Source organism: Rhinolophus hipposideros, assembly GCF_964194185.1.
Source record: "Rhinolophus hipposideros genome assembly, chromosome: 12".
Taxonomy (NCBI): domain Eukaryota; kingdom Metazoa; phylum Chordata; class Mammalia; order Chiroptera; family Rhinolophidae; genus Rhinolophus; species Rhinolophus hipposideros.
Window position 1 is genome coordinate 33,745,824 of NC_138058.1, and position 25,184 is coordinate 33,771,007.

At 36.6% G+C, this 25,184-nt stretch overlaps 1 protein-coding gene across 3 annotated transcripts in view; it reads left to right on the top strand.

The window, feature by feature from the left end:
- LOC308506145 (uncharacterized protein) overlaps window positions 1-24,167 on the top strand; it is an 86,259-nt gene extending 62,092 nt beyond the window's left edge. For 2 of the 3 annotated variants that reach the window (XM_081069145.1, XM_081069146.1), the window contains 3 exons: window positions 19,598-19,689; window positions 20,517-20,756; window positions 21,490-24,167. In XM_081069145.1, coding sequence (XP_080925271.1) covers window positions 19,631-19,689; window positions 20,517-20,756; window positions 21,490-21,580 — 390 coding nt within the window. In that variant the 5' untranslated portion in view covers window positions 19,598-19,630 and the 3' untranslated portion in view covers window positions 21,581-24,167. The remainder of the gene's footprint in view (window positions 1-19,597; window positions 19,690-20,516; window positions 20,757-21,489) is intronic. The other variant, XM_081069147.1, reaches the window with a different exon arrangement.
- Window positions 24,168-25,184: the final 1,017 nt, after the last annotated feature.

Consider the following 25,184-nt stretch of genomic DNA (forward strand, 5'->3'; position numbering starts at 1 on the left):
CTGGGTGGAGCAAAAATTCAGCATATTCTTCCCACCCCTGAGGTGTTCTAGATCAATTGCCTCTGAAAGCAGGGCCAAGCACGAAATTTAGTCAGGAGTGGCTATTCAAGCCACTCACCATTAAAGACTGACATTTCCTTTAAACTTGACATCAAAGCAAACTTTTTCTGAAATGTAAAAAATATTCACTTTTGTGTCAGAAACTGTGCAAGTGTTCCTACCCTTTGATTTAGCAATCCTATTCCTAGGAATTTAACTTAAGAATTAATTAAACAGGGGTGACCGATTAGCTCAGTTGGTTAGAGCGCGATGCTAATAACATCAAGGTTGCTGGTTCAATCCCTGCATGGGCCACTGTGAGCTGCACCCTCCTTAAAAAAAAAAAAAAAATTGAACAGAAAACTAAAGCTACATACACCAAGTTGGTCATTGTAATGATAAGTATAACAAGGAGGAAGAAAGCAAACAATCTAAGTATTCTACATTTGGGAAAACTGTTAGATTGTGGTATATTAACTTGTTAGAATTATTAATTTATGGCCATTGTGTCAACTGTGGGAAAATATACAGTAATGGCAAATGGAAAGTCAGAATACAAAATTGTATGCTAAGGAATACAAGCTATATAAAAATGGGTATGCAAAACACAGATGACAAGATAAGTGGAATCAATTTCTAGGGTGATAAGACAACATAATAGAAACCCATTATGAACTGGCTTAAGCAAAAAGGAAAACATTCATTGGCTTAAATAATCATGCCTCAGGTAGAGCAGGCATGGTATTGACGTTAGCAATATCTTAAAATAGAGACACAAATTGCCACCAGGACTTTATATCCCTTTCTTCACTTCTTTGCAGGGAATTCTCTTTTCTCTCAACGCAGTTTCTTACCAAAATGAAGATATCTTCATCTTCCCAAGATGAGTTTAGAAGATCGTATATCTTCTCACTAGGATGAAAGTGCTTGCTCAGCTCCAGTTTAAGAACAATTCTGGGCAAGGGTTGTGATTGGCCTGGCTTCAGTCACATGTTCGTTCATAGGCCAACAATGACCAGGCTACCATGGTGGGTGCCCACCTCTCAACCAACCATGTGGTTGAAAAATCTAGGTCATTTAAGACAGTAACTTCTATTAAGATCCAGTGTCTACAGGAAGAGGGAAGCATTCTCCTTAAAAAAAGGGAAGTACTGCTCCCAGTGGAAATTAATTTGCCAATTCTTAATTTAACATGTTAGAAAGATATCTTATTCTTCTAGTGGTACTCCCAGTAGCAGACTGTGGTTTCCTGATGCAGCATGCTTCATTATAAGGTCACATGATACAGTGGAACAATTACTACAGTGAATGCCAAGAAAGTGGATTCTTGTGGCTCTACCATAAATCAGCTGTGTATCCTTCGGCTAGCCTTTCCTTGTCAACATAAGAAATGTCCAAACCTGTAGAAAATTTTTATAAGACATTATTTGAAATAAACTGACAACATATGCTGGGACAAGATCTCAAATGCTCCAGAGAATAAGTTTGCACTTTCTTTCTTTTATGCATTTGGAATTAGGGAGGGAATTTAAGGAAAATTACATGAAGGTGGGAGAAAGTACAGCAGGGATTGGATTACAGGATAGATGACAAGATTCTGTGCTCTCTTGAGGGTGGTTATGCCTTCGAGGAGTCTGGAAAAGAGGATTACATTTCAAAGATATGTTAACCTAGATGCACAAGAACAATGGACAGGGCTGTCTTAAGGAAAAGATAAACATTTTACTAAAAAAGTTGTACGCCTGTGTTGTTACTACCGACCATGACCTGTCCAACTAAGAATTTATGATCGGATCACTTTCCATTATTGGACTTTTCAGTTTTATTACAGAGCACCCCTTTTCATCCACATCCTTAAACCTCTCTGGATTTCAGTTTCTTCATCTCTGCCAGAATAGTGTCATCTCTATGAGGGCAGGAACCAAGTCTGTCTGAAATGGAGATTTGGGAACAACTGTGGGGGCTTGGGTTAGGCAGAGGAAAAATACTGAACTGTGATATGATTGCAACAAAGGCAGGCCTCTGCTGATCCCTTGGGAAGCTCTGGACTTAAAATGTTCTTTCAGAGTTGTCACAAATTTCAGCAAATGAGCCTACTTTAGATGCCCATTAGACTGGATGTGGGCTATCGCTATAGGAGGGACCATGAACTTGGGCAAGGACCAGGAATAGGAGAAGAATGTCTACTAAAATTAATATTGACTGGCCTGTTTGGCTAGAAACAATACAACTTTTTTTTTGGATTGAATTAATAGTAGAAAGCTTTGAGGAAGCAGTTGCTATAGATATTGTATAGAATCAAACTGTGCTGTCCAATACAGTAGCTGATAGCCACAAGAGGCTATTTAAACTAATTAAAATTAAATCAAATTTAAAATTCATTTTCACAATCGCACTAGACACGTTTCAAGTGCTCAGTAACCATAAGTGGCTATTGGCTACCACATTAAATGATAGAGATAAAAAACTTTTCCATCATTCCAGAAAGTTCTATTGAACATCACTAGTCTACACTGAATAGGTGTTTGTTGTTGTTGTTTTACCTCCATTCAGTAAAAATCTAATTTACTGTCATAAATTCTGCTGCTCATTACTGCGAGAGTGCTGAAACTAAAGCCAAAACTTTAAAAGGCTTTGGCGAAAAGGTTTGCCCTGTATCCAAGTTTCTTCTTGGAAATCCAACTAGGACAGAACAATACTAAAATGGAATAAATATTTGCTGTCATTTCATCTTGTTCCTGCCATGTGGATCATCTGGGTAACCAGGACAAAAGGCCTGGGCTTCTGAAATGTGCACTATTCCTGCTCCCACAGCCATGAGACACGAATTCAAGCCTCAAACTGTCAAGATTTAGACATCTGACAACCAGATTTGTGCTCTTTTTAAAATGCCTCCTAGAATCTAGGCATTAGCTCTGAGTCTGATATGTATGGAAACCCAGAAGAAATGTTGTCCCTCTTTTCTCTTAATTTTTTTGACCTGTTATATTATTGGAAACTTTGAAATATACAAAAGTAGCAGATTCATTTAATGAATTCCCAAATACCCATCAAGCAGTCTTAATAGTTAACAAATTAGTACCTATCTTGTTTCATTTACATACCCACCCACTCTCCCACCCAGGATTAAGTTAAAGCAAATTACACGCACCCTATCATTTCATCCTTAAATATTTCCCTATATATCTCTAAAAGATAGGGATACTTTAAAAAAATAATATTACCACAATGCCATTATTATGCCTTAAAAAAAGACCTAATAATTCTTTAATACCTTCAAATATCCAGTCATCTAAACAAGGTCCATACAATGCCAATGGTTGATGTATCTTTTTTTTTAATATGTATCTTTTAAGTCTTTAAATCTTTAAGAAGTCTTTCATCTCTCTTTTTATTCTTTTTAATTTTTTGGAGAGGAAATCAGGTGTTCTGTCCTATAAAGGTTTCCACAGCCTGACTTTGTTCATTGCATCCCCATGGTGTAATTTAACATGTTCATCTGTAAATGAGTAGTTGGACCTAGAAGCTTCATTAGATTCAGGTTTGACTTCTTAAACATATATATAATGTGATTGGTCATTGCTAATTCAGTTTAGGCTGCAAAAGTGTAACATTCTGATCTTACCATTTTCTTCATTTATTAGCTGAAATATATCCATAAAAAAGACACTTTTTCTCATTAATTATAGAGTTATCCAGAGTTAAAGTTAACATGGGAAAGACAGAATAAATGCTTGATTTCATCTCTTTATTACTTATCAGTTTTCAAAAGAGCCAATTCCTTTCCCATCCTCCAGAAGATTAACTGTGAGTTTTTATTATCTTAATGTGATTATGAGATAAATATATTTGATGTGTTTCAATCTATTGTAGTTGTTTTTCTTACACAAATTGTCCCATATTTGGCCATTGGGAGCATCTTCAAGTTGGTTCTGGAGTCCTTTTGATATGACCTCAGTTGTCTTTGGTAATTTCTTTACTATCTGTGATAAAAATATGTACCCATTTTCTAATCTGTTTGCTTTGCTATCATCCCATATTCCCCTGTAAATACACCAGTCACTGATTGTACAGTCTCAGAACCAGAGACGTTTCTTATATAAAAACAGAGAGATGCCATCCTTTGTATCTTCAATACATTTTGAATAATTTATTTTCATTTATTTATTTTACAAATAGTCACTGAGAATTGGCAATGTATCAGGCATTAGTACAATTCTAAATTCAGCAGGAAAGACAAACAATAAAAAATTATATAGTTATATGTAAGTGTGCCATGGTGAAAAAGACTATTAAACTAAAAGAGAGGGTGCAATGAGAACATATAACATCTGGTCTGCAGTGCAGGAAGGTTTTCCTGAGGAAGTCTGTGAGAAGCTGAAATGCCAAAGGTAAGTAGAATGATGTTAGCAAAGCAAAGGGTAGAGACTGAACAGCATGTGCAAAGTCTAGAGGTGGAAAATACTTAATCATATTCAAGGAAGTAAAAGGCCTGCAGGAGCTGGCCTGTGGTGAGGAAGAAAAAGGTTTGCCATCAAGCTGGAATGCATACAGAGGTCAGATGCAGGGCCTTGAGGGTCGCATCTAAGGATTTTAGACTTCATCCTAAAAGGGATGGGAAGCCACTGGAGTGTTTTAAGACACAAACAACATGATCAGATTTCCTTTTTTTATTATTATTACTCGTTAATCTGATTTTTTAAAATTTGTATTGGGAAATATTGGGGAACAGTATCTTTCTCCAGCACCCATCAGCTTCATGTCAAGTCGTTGCTTTCAATCTAATTGTGGAGGGCGCAGCTCACTGGCCCATGTGGGAATCAAACCGGCGACCTTGGTGTTATGAGCACTGCACTCTAACCATGGAGCTAACCGGCCGCCCCAGATTTCCATTTTTACGGGCCCACTCTAGCTGTTGTGTGGAGAATGAATTGTTAGAGGCGAGAATAAAAATAAACATTGAGGTTTATTACAGGTGAAAAATCATAGTGTCTCCAACTAAGGTGACAGCAGTGAAAATAGAAGTGGACAGATTTAAGAGACTTATGGACAACCAAAAGCCAGCCCTGGGCTTAATGGGGGAAACAATGGGAATATTCTCACTAAACCCAGGAACAAGACAAGATGCCTACCATCACCGTGGTTATTTTCTATTCTAATTTTATTAATCAGTGCAGTTGCACATGAAGAGGGAATTAGTGATGTCAAAACTCGAAAGGAGGAGTTATAAAGTATCACTATTTATAAATGATATATTATATCATTTATAACATATCCCCAAGAGAATCAAATGGAAAATTTATGACAAACAAAACAAGAATTCAATTAATGTTATAAACCAATAGTTTTTTTATATATACAAATAGCAATCAAGTAGTGGGGAAAATGCATTAGTTACAACAACAACAAAAAAGATAAATTCCCAGGAATAAACTTACCAAGAAATGTATAATATCTATATGATGACAACTTTAAAATGTTCCTTAGGGTCTTGAACAGAAGAAAACTTGAACACATGGAAAGGTCAATCAGGTTCTTGGATAGGAAGACAGAAGACTCAATTATAAAACATCAATTCTCTCTACATTAATCTATACATTTAGAAACAGATACAAATTTGATTACATTAGCAAGTAGTTTGGGTTACTTAATAGGTGAAAACAGAAGCCGGGAAGTAGTGAGAGACTGAAAAGCAAAGGATAGGTAGATAATGAGTGTCTTTTTTATGGTAGTAGGACAGCATGTACCAAAGTCTGGGGGTGGGAAATATTTGTCAAATGCAAGGACTGAAAGACATGCATGAGGTAGCCTGTGGTAAGTGAGGAAGAAAGGGTATGGGGAGAAGCTGGAAAGGTAATGAGTCCAGAAGTAGTGAATAGAAAGTAAGACAATAGAGACCGGAGGTGCAAGCAACTCTGTCAGGAAGACTGGCGGCTCAGGAAGTGAGGATAGGGTGCTAGCTACTATTTCCTTAGCAAGGGAAGTACTCAGCCCCACCCTGGCTCCCTCTAAAAGGGCAACATAGGGATTCTTCATTGCTACGTTCAGGGTAATGCTGTATACAAACTAGGCTTTCATGAATGCTTCCTGAGATCACTGGGCAGAGGGACCTTACTCCTTCCGAGTTCCCATGGCTCTCACTGGAAATTAGTGACTTTTTCAGCCCTCCACAGTTATGTACTGCTCTTTTCACAAGACATCCCCACACTTGACTTAATCTCAGCAGGGGAAGAAGATGGCATTGTTTATCCAGGAATGAGATGAGTGTGAGAAACTTCACTCTCTCCAGGCCCTCTCTCCCACAGTGAAATCTGCTGCATACAGGCCAGAGAGCCAGCTTATCACGGGGTGGAGTTTGTGGTTAGGAATGGAGGAAAGCTAGCCTGATATTTGAGCAAGACCCTGAACTCATTACCCAGTATCCTGCCCAAGAGAGTTAACAAATGATGTGGCAGTGTAGACCTACGAAATGCGATTTAACATACCTAACTAATGTCTAATGCCTGATTTCCTGTTCCAGAGAAGCTTGGGCCCTGGGAAGGTGACTTGAAGTCCATTTCCTGGAACAAAGGCACACAGCAGTCCTGCTTCATGAGCTGCCAAGTAAAACTGTCAGAATCTATTTAAGAAAACCAGGCCAGTCTGGCTGTGTTTATTGAGAATAGCCATATGAGACAAAAAGGAAAAGAGATTTCATTCAATTCATTCACAGTTTTTTAGTGAGCACCCACAATGTGCCAAGTCCTGTTCTAGGTGGTAGGCATATAGAAATGAGCCAAGTAGGCAAAACACTTGTCCTCACAAAGCTGACATTCCAGTGGGGGGAGATAAGACAATAATGACAACAGACAAAATATGTGTATATTAGAAAGTGGTAAGTGCTAACGCTCCAGTTAGCATAGTAAAATGTCTATAGGACATTTTTAGGACACAGATGGGTTTTGGTAGACAGCCTAGATAAGGTGGATATTAATTATTATGTTAGATGTTAGGTAGAGTGGTCAGTGAAGAGTTTTCTGAGAAGGTGACATTTAAACTGAATCCTGAAAGATGAGGAGCCTGCCTTGTGAAGTGTGAGGAAAAGGGAGAAATGTTACAAAGGCCTGAGTTAGGCAAGAACTTGGAATATTCAAAAACAGAAAGAAGGTCAGTTTCTGCAGGGGAGAGATCCTAAGCTGGGGTGAGATCTTAGACACGAGGCTGGGGAGGCAGGCGTGCCCTGATAAGGGATGTGGGTTTTTCCTGACTCAGGGTACTCATTATGGCGCAGTTATCTATTCTACTGTAACACTGCCCACTCAGAACTTGCTGGCTATGCAGCTGCCTGCCTGAGCTCAGAGAGAGGACATCTTAAGAAAGTCTCAAGAGTGGCCCAAACAGACTTAATAAAGTCTATGCTCTAAAACTCACACACAACACACCTCAGGGAGGAGCTTCTGGGATTTTCACTCAGGTCATTTACTTTCATGTTAAATACCTTCTTAATAAATTTCCTTATCTGGTTTCCAAGCCCATAGCAGATTACAAGAAGCAAATTGTGTGGGGATGGGGGGAGGCCCTCTGTTCAGTTGACATTTTAATTCAGTGAGTCATTTTGCTTGGAAACCACCTTTCCCCATGACTAACCTCATCCTATACTGCAAGGACTCCAAGATTCATCCCAACACCCTTATTTTTTTTTTTTAATCTATCCCTAAGCATTTAATGTTTGGGGTTTTTTTTTAAAGATTTTTTGGGGAAGGGGAACAGGACTTTATTGGGGAACAGTGTGTACTTCCAGGACTTTTTCCAAGTCAAGTTGTTGTCCTTTCAATCTTAGTTGTGGAGGGTGCAGCTCAGCTCCAGGTCCAGCTACCGTTGCTAGTTGCAGGGGGCGCAGCCCACCATCTCTTGCAGGACTTGAGGAGTTGAACCGGCAACCTTGTGGTTGAGAGCCCACTGGCCCATGTTGGAATCAAACCGGCAGCCTTCGGAGTTAGGAGCATGGAGCTCTAACCGCCTGAGCCACCGGGCAGGCCTCCAACACTCTTATGACATTTACATTTACTATGCCATGATGTAGTGGCAGGAACAAGCATACACATTAGTCCTGAATGCAAATCCTGATTCGAATTCATAATTCTGTGTCCCCAGTAGATTGTGAATGATTTAAGGACATTGTGTCTTAGTCATTTTTTTATTCACCCATAACCCATCCTCCTACTCCAAGCCAGGGGTAATGCTAGTCATGTAATCATGCTTGACAAATGAATTTTGAATGAATAATTGAAAGTATGATCTTCGTAAGTTTCCTTCTCTGAGCCTCAAGTACTTCATCAGTAGAGAGAATATCACCACCTCAGGGGCTTGCTTGGAATGTTAAATAACAAATATGTAGAAAGCACAATATAAATTATAACATACAATATAAATGCAAGATATTTTGCTACTTTGGGCTGCGTCAGAGGTGTCCTTCAAAGGGTCAAGGGAACCTTTAGGTCTTTGTATCTATGACTTGAAGTAGTTGCCACTAGATGGCAATGTTTTCTTAAGTCATGTCAGGCCATATTTGAGTCCACACTTATGGTCTTCCTACTGGAGGTTCTCATACGACTGGGAGTATAGAATGCTTTCAGAACGTACTCAATTATAGATAGCTTTGAGGAAATCAGTTTTCCAGTCCTCAACTTTTATGTGTCCTCTTTCCCAAAATTAACCTGTTTGGGAAAGTACCTGTGTTCACCACAACACTTTCTCCAACTTTTCAAAACGAAAATCACCCTATTATTTATCCCAAATCTAATTTTATAGTACCACAAGGTGAATAATATCAATGATTAACAAGGAACAAGTCTTTCACTATCTTTTAGATATTTCTTTGAAGAGTGAAAGTTGGTTTTTAGAAATGGGGTATTTTGGCTCGTATTCTTAGGGTCTTAAAATATACAGTACAATGGAGTGGCAAAAATAAGGCTTCTTCCATCCCATAAGAATTATCAAAGAAAGCATTTATCTTAAGGAAACAAGGCACAGAGAGCATCTTTTTAAAAAATGCTAAACTTCAATGCAATTATTTTCACCTATTCTCAGTACTCATCCCAAAGTCATGTCATTAGCAGGAAAGAAATATGTTGGAACGGCCAAAGCAGTTTGTTATTTTTAGAGTCTCATGCTCTACCGACTGAGCTATCTGGGCACCCCAATTTATTATCTTAGGTGTAACTAAAATATTTTCTACAGTCACCAAATTTTTCATGACACACTAGCTAAAAACAAACCAAGTTTTTATATGATCTCTTTCAAATTCAGTGTATTATTCAATAAGATACTTACAAGTTATTTTTATCAAATCATATGATAAAACATTTATTCCAGTTTTATACAATCTTCATCTTTATTTCATCTTATTTATTTAATTTAATATTGTCTATTTCTCATGAGCAAAAATGTAATTATATGTTACATGCCAGATCAGTTAATTTTTTCAGTCAATATCTTTCCATTGCATTAAATCTATGGGAAAAGTTTTATCATAATACCTAATAAAATGGTGCCATTTCTGATCTTTATACCTGAGACTTACTTATTTATTGTCAAAAGCAGAACCTCAGAGTTTCTATACAGGCATATAGATAGTCCAAATAAATATCAGGACTTGTATTATATTCCTTGCTTTATCAATAGCTTATATTTTGGCTATACATGACATTATGTTATTAGAAATTAGTTAATGAAGAATAGCACATTGATTTATTACTGTTTTTCTAAATTTAAAAACTAATTTAAAAAATAGATAAGTGAATTATGTAAATCTACTTTAAATTAAGTTGACCACTTTTAAGCCTTACAACAACCCTTGAAATAGATCTTATTAGTTCCCCCACTGAAAGGTTAGGTAATTTACCCATAGTCACAAAAGCAAGGCCGGCCCGGTGGCTCAGGCGGTTGGAGCTCCATGCTCCTAACTCCGAAGGCTGCCGGTTTGATCCCCACATGGGCCAGTGGGCTCTCAACCACAAGGTTGCTGGTTCGACTCCCTCCAAGGGATGATGGGCTATGCCCCGTGTAACTAGAAACGGCAACTGGACCTGGAGCTGAGCTGCACCCTCCACAACTAAGACTGAAAGGACAACTTGACTTGGAAAAAAAAACAAAAGTCCTTGTAGTATACACTGTTCCCCAATAAAGTCTTGTTCCCCTTCCCCCCCACAAAAAAAATAAAATAAAAATTAAAAAAGCAAAAAAATCACCCTAACCATGTATTAAAATTTAAGTAAGTTATGTTTTATATATTCCGACTTTACACAATAAAATAAGCTTGATCATCTGGTTTCCAAGCCTATAGCAGGTTTGAAGAAAACTAGAAGTATGGAGCAGCATCTACTAGGGACAAACATTTTGACACTAATGAGAATTGATAATCAACAACCGAATAGCAAGGAAGAAACAAAAGAGCTATATAATAAAGCAATACTCAAGATGAAAAATGGAACTATTTTAGTGAAGGTGTTAAGAATCCTACCCTATATTGCTGTTTTTAATTAATATGTAATATCCACATTATTATGACTATGTAAATATTTTTTACTGAGTCATGCAGTATACAATTATTTAAGTTGGGCAACTAACTATTGTTTTCCCTGGAAGTAATAATTGCCTTATCTTCTCTATTATTCAGTTTTCCAGATACCTATTACTAATTAATTCTCAAACTCTAGCATTGTAAAATGGTTTGCAATGTAGTCAAATACTTTAGGTAATGTTTTGGTTTTTTCTTGGAGACATCCTTCTGGAGCCTTTTGTTCATCTAGTTATATTCTACCCTTAAACTTGGTTAATAGTTTAGCTGGCTATAAAATTATTCAGAATTGTGATGGCCTTTCTCAGTTGTCTTCTAGATTCCACTACATTACTCTTGAATAGTCAGATGCTATCCTGATTCCCAAGCCTGTAGATGTTACCTGTTTTTCCTCTGCAGAAGCCCCATAGTTTCAGGATGATGGGTCTTGCTTTATTGATGTATAATTTACATATTATAAAATATACCAATTTTAAGTGTATAATTAGATGAGTTTTGATACAGGTATGCAGTAATATAATCTCTACCACATAATAATATAAAATATTTCCAGCATTCCAAAATGGTCTCCTTTTGCAGTTAATCCCCTACTCCCATCCCCTGGTGGCTGGAAACCCTTGGTTAGCTTTCTATCACTACAGTTTTGCCTTTTCTAGAATTAGATATAAATAGAATCATACAATAGGTAGTCTTTTAAGTCTGACTTGTTTCCCTTGGGATTAATTCTTTTGAGATTCCTCCATTTTGTTTTATATATAAGTAGTTTCTATCCTTTTGTTGCTGAGTAGTATTCCATTTTAATGTAACACAATTTATCCATTCACCAGAAGATGGACACTTGGGGTATTTCCAAATTTTGGCTATTACAAATAAAATTACTATTAACATTCATGTACAAATATTTGTGTGAATCTGTCCATTTCTTTTGGGTAAATACTTAGGAGGGAAGTTTCCAGGCATTTGATAAGTATGTATTTCACTTTACAGGAAACTACTAAACTGTTTTCCAAAGTGTTGAGTATATTTTCATGAGTATATTTGCCATCTGTATATCTTCTTTGGTAAAGTGTCTGTTCAAAGCTTATACCCATTTTTTATTGGGTTGTTTGTCTTGTTACTATAGGGTTGTAAGAGTTGTTCATATATTCTGTATATAAGTCTTTTGTTGGATATATGTTTCATAAATATTTTCTCCCAGTTTGTGGATTGTGTTTTCTTTTTCTTAAAAAACTTTTAAGAGCAAAAGTTTTTAATTTTGATGAATTTCATGTAATGGATTGAATGCTACTTCCCCCCAAATTCATGTCCACCCAGAACCTCAGAAAGTGATCTTATTTGGAAATAGGATCTTTGCAGATGTAATTAAGGTAAGAATTGAAATGAGATCATACTGGATTAGGATAGGGCCCAAAACCAATGATATTGTCCTTATAAGAGAGAAAATGACACAGAGAGACACAAAGAATGCCAAGTGAAGATAGAGGTAAAGATTGCAATTGTGCTGTAAATAGGTTCTGGTACCAATTTTAGTACATGAAGGTTTTCCCCACACCAAGTTGAGTGTCCTACAATTCAACTAAATTCTGACACTATCTATCCAGAGATAGCATCAGAATACACAGGTGAAGAGCTCAGTCCCACAAGACTGCCCTTCACTTCAGAAGTCAATTACAAGTCCATGTTGTTACCTTTCTGACCAACTAGCTATAAATTGGAGGTTCCCATGATCCCCTCCTTGGGTTCAATTAATTTGTTAGATTAGCTCACAGAACTCAGGAAATGCATTTACTCATGAGAGCAAAGGGTATTAAAGCATATGAATCAATAGCCAGATGAAGAGATATACAGGGTAAGGTTCTGAACAAAGGAGCTTCTGTCCTCATGGAGCTTGGGGCAGGCACAAGGGTACAAGGAAGCATTCTGGTTATCCAACCTAGAAGCTCTATGAACCTGTCCTTCTGGGTTTTTATGGAGGCTTCGTTACGTAGGTATGGTTGCTTAAATCATTGGCCATTGGCAATTGATTGACCTCCAGCCCCTCTCCTCACTGAGAGGTGGGCATGGGATGGGACTGAAAGTTCCAACCCTCTGATCATAGGTTGGTTCTCCTGGCAACCAGCCCCCATCTTAGACTGGGATCCTAAAGTCACCTCATTAACATAACAAAAACACCTTTGTCCCTATCATCACTTAGGATATTCCAAGGGTTTTAGAAGCTCTGTGGCAGAAAAAGGATGAAGACCATACACACACACACACACACACACACACACACACACACACACGCACAGGGTACCAAAACAATGTATATACATTTTCAGAAAGGAAAAAACTGTATTAAAATTTTAATACTCAATATATACCGATAACAAAAGATGAATACAAGTCACGTTTGACTTCTGCAATTACAAGAGGTGCTCAAAGTGGTTACCATTAGTGTAATTATAATACAGTTTTTTCCTTTCTTAAAATGTGTATACATTTTTTGGCACCCCCTGTGTGTGTGTATGTGTGTGTGTGTATGTGTGTGTATGACTTTCTCATTATAAATCACAATACACATGCTGCCACAAGTCAAGGAACACCAGGAGCCACCTGAAGCTAGAAGAAGCAAGGAAGGATTCTCCCCTGGAGCCTTGCTTGAAGTAGAGTGTGGCCCTCCCACACTCTGATTTTGGAGTCCAGAACTGTGTGAAAACACATTTCTGTTGTTTTAAGCCACACAGTTTGGGGTAATTTGTTATGGCAGGCTTTAAAACTGCTACAGTTCAATTTATCAACTTTTATTCTTTTATAGTTCTCCCTTTTTGTGTTCTACTTAAGAAATTTTTGCCTTATATAGGTCACGAAGATTACTTCTCTCTTTTTTCCTCTAGCAGTTTTATAGTTATAACTCTTACATTTAGGTCTACAATCCATTTTATATTAATAATTTATATGCTGTGAAATAAGAATTGGGGTTAATTTTTCTGCATCTCAATATCCAATTATTACAGCATCAATTGTTGAAAAAGATTTATCGATTCCACATTGAATTACCTAGGAAACTTTGTCAAAAATTAACTAGTCATGATTCTGTGGGCCTATTTCTGGACTCTTTATTCTGCTCCACTATCTTCCTACCAATATCAAAATATCATGATTTCTATAGCTTTCTAAGTTTTGAAAACAGTAACTCCTCCAACTATGTTCTTTCTCAAAATTGTTTTGGCTTTTCTAGGTCTTTAATTTCCATCTAAATTTTAGAATCAGCTTGCCAATTTCTACAATTGGGATTTTGATTGGAATTGCATTGGGTATGTTAACCTAAAAATAAAAAGACTTTTCAAAGAGAGAAGCAACAAACATTTATTTGAGATCAATAAAACTAGCTATTAGGGATGCACTGATTCAGGCAGAAGCCCAAATAGTGTTTCCATTAGGAGACAAGGCAATAGGAATTTATGAGAAAGGGAAGGGAAACAATTACATCAATAGAAGGAAGACATTTCTATTGGTACAGATAACATAACGTAGTAATGTTCATTATAAACAATGTTTTTAATTATCAGTCCGGTAGTCATCAATCTGGTCATCATAATATCTGCTTTCTTGTCATCTTTGCAAACAGTTTTTGGGGCACCAAGTTTGCTTTAGTCCCATTCCAAAGGTTATTTTGCCCGGTTTTAACACTCCAAAGGTTTAAGGCATAAGACATGCAGGGCAGTTCCTCTGGCATCGCAGCTTCAGCTTCATTTTAAAGTGGTTCATTTTATTTTATTTTATTATTTTATTTTATTTTATTTTAGACAAAACAGTGGTTTTTAACTGAAAACAATTTTATGTCTGATGGAATATTAGTCAATGTCTGAAGACATTTTTGGTTGTCTTAGCTGGGAGGTGCTACTGGCATCTAGTAGGCAGCGGCCAGGGATGCTGCTAAACATCCTATAATGCACAGCATACCCTCTCACACCAAAGAATTATTTGGCCCAAAATGTCAATAGTTCAGCTGCTAAGAAAACTTGTATTGAAATATAGATCATTTTTAGGAGAAACGACATCTTAAAGATATGGAATCTTGATCCACAAACTGGGTATTTCTCTCTACTTACTTAGGTCGTTAGTAATTTCTCTTAGCAATATTTTGTAGTTTTTGGTGTACGTGCCATGCATATTTTATGTTAAATTTATCACTATCAACTATCACCACTATCTTAATTCCATAACATTGTCATTATCACAAAGCTATACCCATTAAAGAGACACTCCCCATCCTCTCCCCCCTCCTGCCTCTGGCAACCAGTAATCTGCTTTCTGTCTCTATGAATTTGCCTCTTCTGGATATTTTATATAAATGGAAATATATAACCTTTTGTGTCCGGCCTTTTTCACTTATCATAGTGTTTTTAAAGTTCATCCATGTTGTAGCATGTATCAGCACTTCATTCCTTTTATGGCTGAATAATATTCCATGATATACCACATTTTGTTTATCCATTCATCAGATGATGGATATTTGGATCGTTTCCACCTTTTGGCTATTGTGAATAGTGCTGCTTTGAACATCCACGTATACGAGTAAGTTTTTGTTTGGACACTTGTTTTCAGTTCTTCTGGGTATGTGCCCAGGAGAGGAATTGCTGGGTCATATGGTAATTCTATGTTCAACTTTTTGAGGAACTGCCAAACTATTTTCCAGGGTGGCAGCACCATTTTACATTCCCACAAGCAGTATACAAATATTCCATTTTCTCCATATCCTTGTCAACTCTTGTGAATTTCCTTTTATTTTTTAAAAATTGTCACACCAGTGGATATGAAGTGGTATCTCAATGGAATTTTGATTTGCATTTGCCAAATGACGAATGATATTGAACATCTTTTCATATACCGTTAGATATTTGTATTATCTTTTCTGGAGAAATATCTAGTGAAGTCCTTTGCCCATTTTTTAATTGGGTTGTTTGTCTTTTTGTTGTTGAGTCATAAGAGTTCTTTGTATATTCTAGCTATTGCACCTTTATCAGATATATGATTTGCAAATAGTTTCTTTCATTCTATAAGTTGCTTTTTCCCAGTGTCTTGATAGTGCCCTTTAATGCAAGGAAGTTTTTCATTTTGATGAAGCCCAGTTTATCTATTTTTATTTTTGTTACTTGTGCTTTTAGTGTCATATCTAAGAAACCATTGTCAAATCCAGGGTCATGAAGATTTAGCCCTATGTTTCCTTATTTTGAGTTAATTTTTATCTATGATTTGAAGTAAGGGTCTAACTTCATTCTTTTGCATTTGAATATCCAGTTGTCCCAGCACCATTTGTTGAAGAGACTATTCTTTGCTTGTTGAATGGTATTAACACTCTTGTTGAAAATTAATTGACCATAAATGTCTGGGTTTATTTCTGGACTCTCAGTTCTATTCCATTGACCTATATGTCTACCCTTATGCTAGTACCACACTGTCTTGATTCCTGTAGCTTTGTAATAAGTTTTGAAATAGGGAAATGTGAATCCTCCTATTTTGTTCTTTTTCAAAATTGTTTTGACTATTCAGGATTCCTTGCAATTATATATGAATTTTTAAATTAGCTCTTCCAGTTCTGCAAAACAAAGCCATTGGGATTTTGATAAGGATTGCATTGAATCTGTAGAGTTCTTTGGGTAATATTGCCATCTTAATATTTCCTATCCATGAACGCGGGATGTCTTTCTATTTATGTATATCTTCTTTAATTTCTCTTGGCAATATTTCATAGTTTTCAGTGTACACTTCTTGCACATTACATATTAAATTTATCATCAAATAATTTGTTTTTGATGCTATTGCAAATGATACTTTTTCATTTTAATTTTTGATTGTTTGTTGCTAGTATATAGAAAAATAATGGCTTTTTGTTTATTGACCTTTTATCCTATGAACTTGCAAGAGAAAATGAAAGAAATTAAATTTCTTACTCTTTTTTTTTTTTTTTTTTTTTTTTTGCCTTACTGAACCATCTAGGACCTCCAGCACAATGTTCAATAGACAGGGATAGAGAGGGCATTCTTGCCTCATTATTGATCTTAGGGGGAAAGCATTCAATCTTACACTATTAAGCATGATGTTAGTTGTAGGTTTATCATAGATTCTCTTTATCAGATTGGAGGAGTTCCCTTCTATTCCTAGTTTGTTGAGAGTATGTAGCCAAATGGATGTTGAATTTGTCAAATGTTTTTATTTTCATCCATTGGAATGGTCATATAGTTTTTCTCCTTTATTCTATCAATGTGGTGAATTACATACTTGATTTTTTGAATATTTAACCTTACATTCCTGATATAAACCCCACTTACTCATAATGCATTATCCATTTTATATATTATTGGATTCAATTTGCTAATATTTCATTAATAATTTTACATCTATGTTCATGAAGCTTATTAGTCTGTAGTTTTCTTTATGATCTGGTATCAAGGTAATGCTGACTTCATAGAATGTGTTGGAAAGTATTTATCTTCCTTCGTTTTCTGGAAACTTTTATGTGGAATGGTGTTATTTCTTCTTTATATACTTGATAGATTTCTCAATAAAGCCCTCTGGGCCTAGCATTTTCTTTGTGGGAAGATTTTTAACAATGATTTTTTTTTTTTTTTTGTAGATACAAGGCTACATAAGTCACGTATTTTTTCTTGAGTGAACTTTGGTATTTTGTGTCTCTCAAGGAACATGTCCCTTTCATCCAAGTTGTCAAATTTATTGGCAAAAAGTTGTTTATAATACTACCTCATGATCCTTTTAATGTCTGTAAGATCAACAAAGATGTTTTCTTTTTCTTTCTTGATATTGGCCATGTATGTCTTTGCTCTCTCTCGCTCTTTTTTTTTTCCCTGATGAATTTGGCTAGAGGTTTGTCAATTTCACTGATCCTTTCAAAGAACCCAACTTTTGGTTTCATGATTTTCTCTATTATTTTTCTGTTTTCTATTTCGTTGATCTCTGCTTTTATCTTTATTATTTCTCTTCTTCTGTGTACTTTAGTTTTAATTTTTCTTCTGTTTCTGGTTTCTGAAGGTAGAAGAGAAGGCCATTGATTTGAGACCTTTCTTCTTTCTGATATAGGTTTTTAGTGCTACAAATTTCCCTTTATATACTGCCTTAGTTGCATCCAGGAGTGTTGATATGTTGTTGTTTTCATTTTCATTCAGTTCAAAACACTTTATAATTTCCTTTTTGCTTTCTTTTTTTGACTCACAAATTATACACAATATGTTATTTTGTTTCTAAGTAATTAGGGATTTTTCAGAGATCTTTCTGTCATTTATGTGTTGTTTAATTCTATTTTGGACCAAGAAAACACTTTGTATGACTTGATTTCTTTTAAAATTTATTGAGATTTGTTTTATGGCCTAGAAGATGGTTAGAAATATGGTTCACCTGTTGGGAGAAAATGCAGTCATTATTATGCTAATACAAGGACTGAGGTCTGACAACAATATGTTTTTTTGTTTTTTGGGTTTTTTTAAATTTATTGGGGTGACAATTGTTAGTAAAATTACATAGATTTCAGGTGTACAATTCTGTATTACATCATCTATAAATCCCATTGTGTGTTTACCACCCGGAGTCAGTTCTCCTTCAAAATGGTTTTTTATCATAGATCAGTACATTGGAGTTTGGATTTTATACATCAGTTTGATGAGCTCAGTAAATGTGAGTTCCCTCTGGAGAGAACAAGCTACTATTTAATGTTCTGTACACACAAGATCAGAGATCTTAGTTGAAAACTGAACATTTCAGCCTTCTAGATATTTTCAAGTATCCATACATTAGTATTCATATATTTGTTTTAGCTTTAGAACATGAATGAAGATCTTAGTTCTCTGAATCAGTTATCCTTTCTTGTATTACTTTGTTTGTCATCTGAGAATTAAAATTAACTCAAGTATTTACTGTATTTATATACAAATGAATTTTGAGAGGGATGTGGTTCCTATTGCTTGATATCATTGAACTTAACAGTTTAAGTGGCCAGTAAATGTGTTGAATCTGAGCCTCCTTGGAATCAGCCCCAAAATTTTGTTCATGAATATATTGAAATTACATATTTTTAGAGCCATTAGATGGTGTGCAAATACATTATTGACTCGGGATATTTTTGAACATGTTACTAGGGATCGTAATTGCAATATCTGAATAAAAATTATTGGTCTAATAAAAGAAGTTGTCACAAGTATCAAAGAGCAAAGCAAAACAGAACAAAAATGAACAAAGTGACCTTCTGCTCCCCCCACAAAGCAGAGGGGAGCAGCTGGAGGAACAAAATCCCTATCCTTTTTGTGCTCTTCCCACAACCAATATTTAATCACTTTAGTGTGCCCCAAGCCCTCTGTCCTTCTGTGAGTGGACATGGCATGTGGTAAAGACAGTACAGGGACAACAAGATCTGCTTAAGCCATTAGGCCCTTGTGAAAATTCTTCTCCCACAAAGCTATCTGGGAATTTTAAGCCCTAATTTTCAATGTCTTCTTCTTCTTTTTTTAATTGGGGAATATTGGGGACCAGTGTGTTTTTCCAGGACCCATCAGCTCCAAGTCAAGTCATTGCTTTCAATCTAGTTGTGGGGGGTACAGCTCAGCTCCAGGTCAAGTTGCTGGGTTTTTTTTTTCAACCTAGTTGTGGAGGGTGCAGCTCACTGTCCAATGTGGGACTTAACCCGGCGACCTTGATGTATGAGCACTGCGCTCTAACCATTGAGAAAACTGGCTTCCCACCTGTGGCTCAGCTCCAAGCTCAAACTGTTGTCTCTCACTGGCCCATGTGGGAATCGAACCAGTGACCTTGGTGTTCTGAGCACTGTACTCTAACCACTGAGCAAACTGGCCACCCTCAATGTCTTTTTAATGTTCATATTTAGGGCACCCATGGCCCATACTAGGCATGGGATCTTTCAATGGCCAACTCTAAAGCTATATAGAAAACTAAGTATTACAGTACCAGGTCTCAGGAATCACTCATCTGTTGTTTTTTGTTGTTTTTCAGGAAACTTTTGTTCTAAAGTAACCACAAGTCTGGATGCACAAGACTATGTTAACTGTTCCAATTTATAACATCTCAGTGATAACTCTCATCTGGTGAGTGTTTTTCAACTAAACATTCTTGGCACACAATGATAAATTTTATGAAAAAGAGGAAAAGAGAGTATTACTAAGCTTGGCCTTATATTTAAAACAGAGAAATAAAAGAAACATCTCTTGCCTGTACCACAAGCCTACAACAAGGTAGGCAGCCAATCTGCTCTGGAGAAGAATTTTTCCTGAAGTTCCTCAATAGCTATTTAAAAAAATAATAATAATAATAATCTATAGAGTTGTTAGTAGCACACTTCGCATTGAATAATGTCACTTTGTGAATGTTACCCAATGTCAAAGGAAGAATTATATATATAATTCAAGAAGAGCTATGTATATAAAATGTAAGAAAATGTTTTGTGAAAGGTAATGAAGTTAAGAACCAAGCCCCTACAAACAGAATACTCCAGAGTTTTGCTAATTTAACTTTTCCCTGCTCTCATCCTAGGGTGAATAAGAAAGGTCACCTACACATGATGCAAGGAGGAAACATAGAGTTAAGAACATTGGGTGGGGAAAAAGAAACCCTGAATGCTGATCCTGGCTTTGTCACTAACTTGTTGAGTAAATTGAAATTAAAATCACTTAGTGTTTCTGCTCTGGAGTTCCTCATTTGTCAAAATAGGAGATTGGGTTAATAAACTCCAAGCTTTCTGTGGACTCCTCCCATCTGCTTCCTTGTTTTCCATGGCTCTTTGCTCTCCATGTTCTCCTATACCTCTAGTGTCAACTTTTATAATTCCTCTTCCTATTGTCCCATAAATGTAGGAGTCTCTCCAGTGAACTGTCCTTGACTCCCTTTTTTCTCTAATCCTCTCTTGTCTTTTTAGTTATAATCTTTGTGCTGGATACTGGTATATCACCCGATCCCTCCCTTCTGTACAGAGACTTTCCTTTCCCTCGCTGCTGGGAAAGTTGGAGGATGGCAGCTCTCAGCTGAGCTCCTCTCTGGGAATTGCCCTCATGCAAAGAGAACCACATCACCCAAGGTCACATCTCTTCCCTGGGGAAAATCTACATCCAATATTTGTTCGGTGCTGGAATGAGAAGGACCAGCCCCTTGCCCCAAGGTGGGATAAACCTTCCAAGTTTTTCAAGGAATTTTTCTGGTTTTTGCTGTGACTGCATTGTGATTCACTCCTCCTCCAGTTCTTTAGGTGCTGATCCTAAGAGCACTCCTCCATAAACTACCTGCACAAAAATTTTCATCTCAGATTTACTGGAGAACCCAACGTAATGTTAAAATAACATATTGTTAACGGTCTTATATTAATGTTTGCTCCAAAAGACGCATTAGAGCTGATTGTCCGGCTAGGTCTTATTTTCTGGGAAACACGGTATATATAGCATATCTTGGGAAGGATACCCAAAGACTGAGTTGCTGCTCTAGACAGGACAGCTAGGGGACAAGGTGGCAGGGAAGTAACTTCTTATGTATTCCTGTTAGAACCTTTGAATTGTGTACTGTATTCAAAGAACTGCTAGGTTGCACAAACCAAGGGTTTGCTATTCAAACTCTGATCTGTGCAAATGGCACCCCTGAAGTTGTGCTGTGTGTGGCCTGGGCGCTGTTTATCAGTCCTGTTGTGTATGTTTTATGTACTCAAAAAAAAAAGTTTAAGAAATATACTTACTCTTTGTTCTGTAGTTTGGATAGAACAGCTATTCTCTGAAACCATCTCAGTTAAAATATCTTAGGAATTCATGGATAGCTGTCTGGATTGTTATTTGCATCTCTGTTACCAGCCATTAATTTAAAATGAAATTTTACTATCATTTTAAAAGACTTCCCACTCTTTTCAGGAACTTCCTTCAGAGTGGAAATGAGTGGGCAGCTTTTTCAGAAGAACTCCAAGGTGAGATTGGGGGAGGTGCAACACTAAAACCTGCCTAAGGTTTAACCGCCACAGTTGTCCTGATGGAAGATGTCAATGATGAATTATTGAATAAGGGCTGAGAACCTGAAAGATGGTCTTAACTTTTGACCCTGCAAATTCTGCTGCTATGAATTTCCCACGTTATCCTAGGGAAAGCATCAGAGATACACATCAAAAGAGATACACATCTGTGTTGACCAGAATACTCACTGAGGCTTATTTCTCTTTTCCAAAAACGTGGCCACAAACTAAAGAGCCATAATATAGGTCTCGTTAAATCTAGTACGATTCATCTAGATAATGGAATTCCAAAGGTTAGAAGTGGGGGAAATGACAACATTATGGTGATAAATGAAAAAAGCAAGTTACAAAACAATATGTTATTTTAACCTTAGATTATCACAGTTTGGTTTTTTAAAGAAAAGTGTATACTGTACTTGAAAAAGATATTCTCTAATATATTAATACTGCTTTTTGAGGGGATTTGGGCTTATTATAGGTTACTTTTATTTTCTTGTTTGTACTTGCCTGAATTTTCCAAAGTTACTACAATTAACACGGTTTTCTCTGATAATTAAAAAAATGTTATTCCCACCCGAAGTCAATTTGGGCGTTCTATGAGCACTTCAGTTTGTTCCTCATTAGTCTCTCATAGCACTCTGAGGCCTTGTATATGAATTATAAATGAGAAACATTAATCCTTGTTTATGTAGAAAATTCTTCCAATTTGATTATGTACTGTAAAGAGAAGGGAAGAGAAGAGGGGGTGGCAGATGGTAAGATGGGGATAAAGCAGCTTAAATGGCTTTGTTACCTTTGTTACAAGTTTTTCTTCCATCAAAAACTTAATGATTTTCTAGCTAAATGAGCTATTTCACTTTTGTGGTGATGACAAACTTCACTACTCACCAGGACCATACGCTTTTTTGGTATTCACAAAGATTTTAAAGTCTAAAATATATGCTCTTTAGGAATATTAGTCTAGACTAGAAATAATAGCTCTCCCCTAAATAATATATAAGTATCTTTTAAAATTAGCCTTGGCAAGGAGAAATTTTAAAAATAGGAGATATAGGTCAGAATCAAGTTCTATGACTTAGTGCATTCCTTGTAAAACTTTTATGGATTTTATTGAACGATTATTTTGGATACATTTGTGTATAGCATAAATAATATTTAAATGTAAAAAATTTTAATAATGAAAGAATGAATCCTAAAAAGACCAGCAGGTGGCATAAATAATTTATTTAATAAAAACTGCCAAGATATATATTGTAAAAGATAACTTCCCTGACTTTTTCTTCATGGGAAAAAGTAATCTCTTGACTATTTAAACTAAAATTCCCGATTAAAGCCTCACTAAAGAGCCTTAACTTAGTTGTAAATACAAAAATTAAAATTGCGGGAGAGATGGCTGTCATAGATATCTGCCCAAAGCTAGATTACAAACTGTGTGCCCAGGCCTATCATTAAACTGAAACACAGAAGGCAGCATGTAATGAGAGCATCAACTCTGGATGCTCAGTCTCTCTGAAGTGGGAAGTGTGTGCTGACATCAGAAACGTAAGAAAATAATGTCTTCAAAAGCTATGTGGGTGTGTATCTTCCCCATTAAATTCCTCTGCAGGAGCAACACGAAGCCTCTCCTCCCTTCAAATGTAACTGGAATATTAGTCTCAACATTCAGTCTTTACTAAGGCACTAATAAGGCTCCAAGACACCAACCTATCAGATACCTGTTTGCTGCCTTGGATCTGAAATAGAATATTTTCTCCATTCACCAACATCTGATGAAATGGCCAACAGGAAATGTTTGTCTTCTCTTGCTTTTGTACCTGCTCCCATGAAAATAGCTCCCATCAGCGAGGTACTATGTGCCAAAGAAAGAGTCGACTGTGTGGTGGCATGGACCTTGAATTTCACTGGTAGAGGAGACTTTTGTCAAGGGTAGTCCTGCAGGTTCTTGACTATCAGTAGAATGTAGTACAGAGCCCTGTGAAGCCAACATGTCACCTAAGACCTAGAGTAGTGCTTCCTGACCTGGGACCCTCAGCAAGAGGCCAGGGATCACAGACTTATCAGCAAGGGTTATAAGCAAGATGTATAAACTCTAAAACAAACTTAATAATGCTTTCTCTAGAAGGTGCATTTATAGGAGATTGTCTATTTCATGCTCACTATTATATTTTTGAGTGCCTAGGCTAGGGTCTTATACATAATAGGTGCTAAATAAATACTTGTTGAGCGAATGAATACTTTTCCGTAATGTTTAAATTTTTTGAAATGAGCATGTTGCTTTTAAAATCATAAAGAAAAGAAAGGTTTTCTGGCATTCTCATATTTGAAAAGTAACAAATCACTCTTCTAGAGAATTTTTCCCTAGGTAAAAACTTAATTACTTTTTCTTCCACAGTCTTTATTTGAATAATTTGATTTTTGAGTGTTAAATATTACTCAATATATATAAGCTTGTCAAAACCCACCTAACTTAGAATGTCTAAATCAGATAATGGATTCAATTATGTAAATCACCAATGACTCATTTCAGAGACTTTCCAGTTGTCTCCACTACCTGTTTCAATAAACACACTCCCCTATTACTGCACTTTTGCTTTCCCGTGGACACCTTGCACACAACTGCATTTTGAAACATTGCCTCTCAGGGTCTTGATTCCTTCTCCATGTTAGCCAAGAAGAAATACTGAAAGTCTGTAGCTTTTTCTCAAGTAAGACACCTACTGTGCTGCTCTCTGTTTCTTGCAAGTAATCCTTAGCTTGCATCCTAGCAAGGTCAAATACTAATTGGAAGGCAATTGGGGTGGAGGGATGTAGAATGCAGTTTTCTTTAAAACCATGTTATAAATAATGGTTGGAGTACAAGACCACCCTTCAGAAGTTGGATTCACACATAATATCGTTGAAACCATTCACATTTTGGTATTTATTAATAAAGTAGGCACTCGTATGTATTTGTTGAATGAATGAATGAATGAATATTGATAGTGCTTCTTAGTAAGAGGACTGTATAGACTGAGACTCAGTCTCACTCTCTACCTGCCCAGGGAGACACCGTCTCCGCTCCCAGTACTAGCAGCTGTTGATACCTGTAGGCACTTACAAGTTGGTTGTTGGTAATTCAGGAGATGCCTGGATTGGTGTCTCAGACAAAGATCTTCCTGTTGAAAGTAACTTAAGGGGACTTACTATAAGGACACCAGCCGGTTGGTGCAGTTCTCAGAGAAGGAAGGTTGTGGACTGCAAACATAAGAGGTATCTATTATATTTGGTGTTTTAGACCTTTAGGCCATTTTAGTTTAGACTCATTTGGTCATGAGGAATTGAGGTTCACTAAAGTTAGCTAAAATAAAGGGATTTATTGTAAGGAGTGATAATGAGCATTAATCCAAAATGAGTTATTACCAGGCTTCCTGTGGCTACAGTGGAGGGTGGTTCTGGGCTCAAAGCTGCTCAGGGGCCCTCCGCTGCAGGACCCTGTGGGCTTTCCTGCTGATGCTTCTCTGTTAATATGTTGTGAATCCATATCTGTGTTGTTGTACCTGCCTTCCCCCAAACTGGCACAACCTATTGCACTGGGCAACAAAACAACTAGCCTGAAGATTG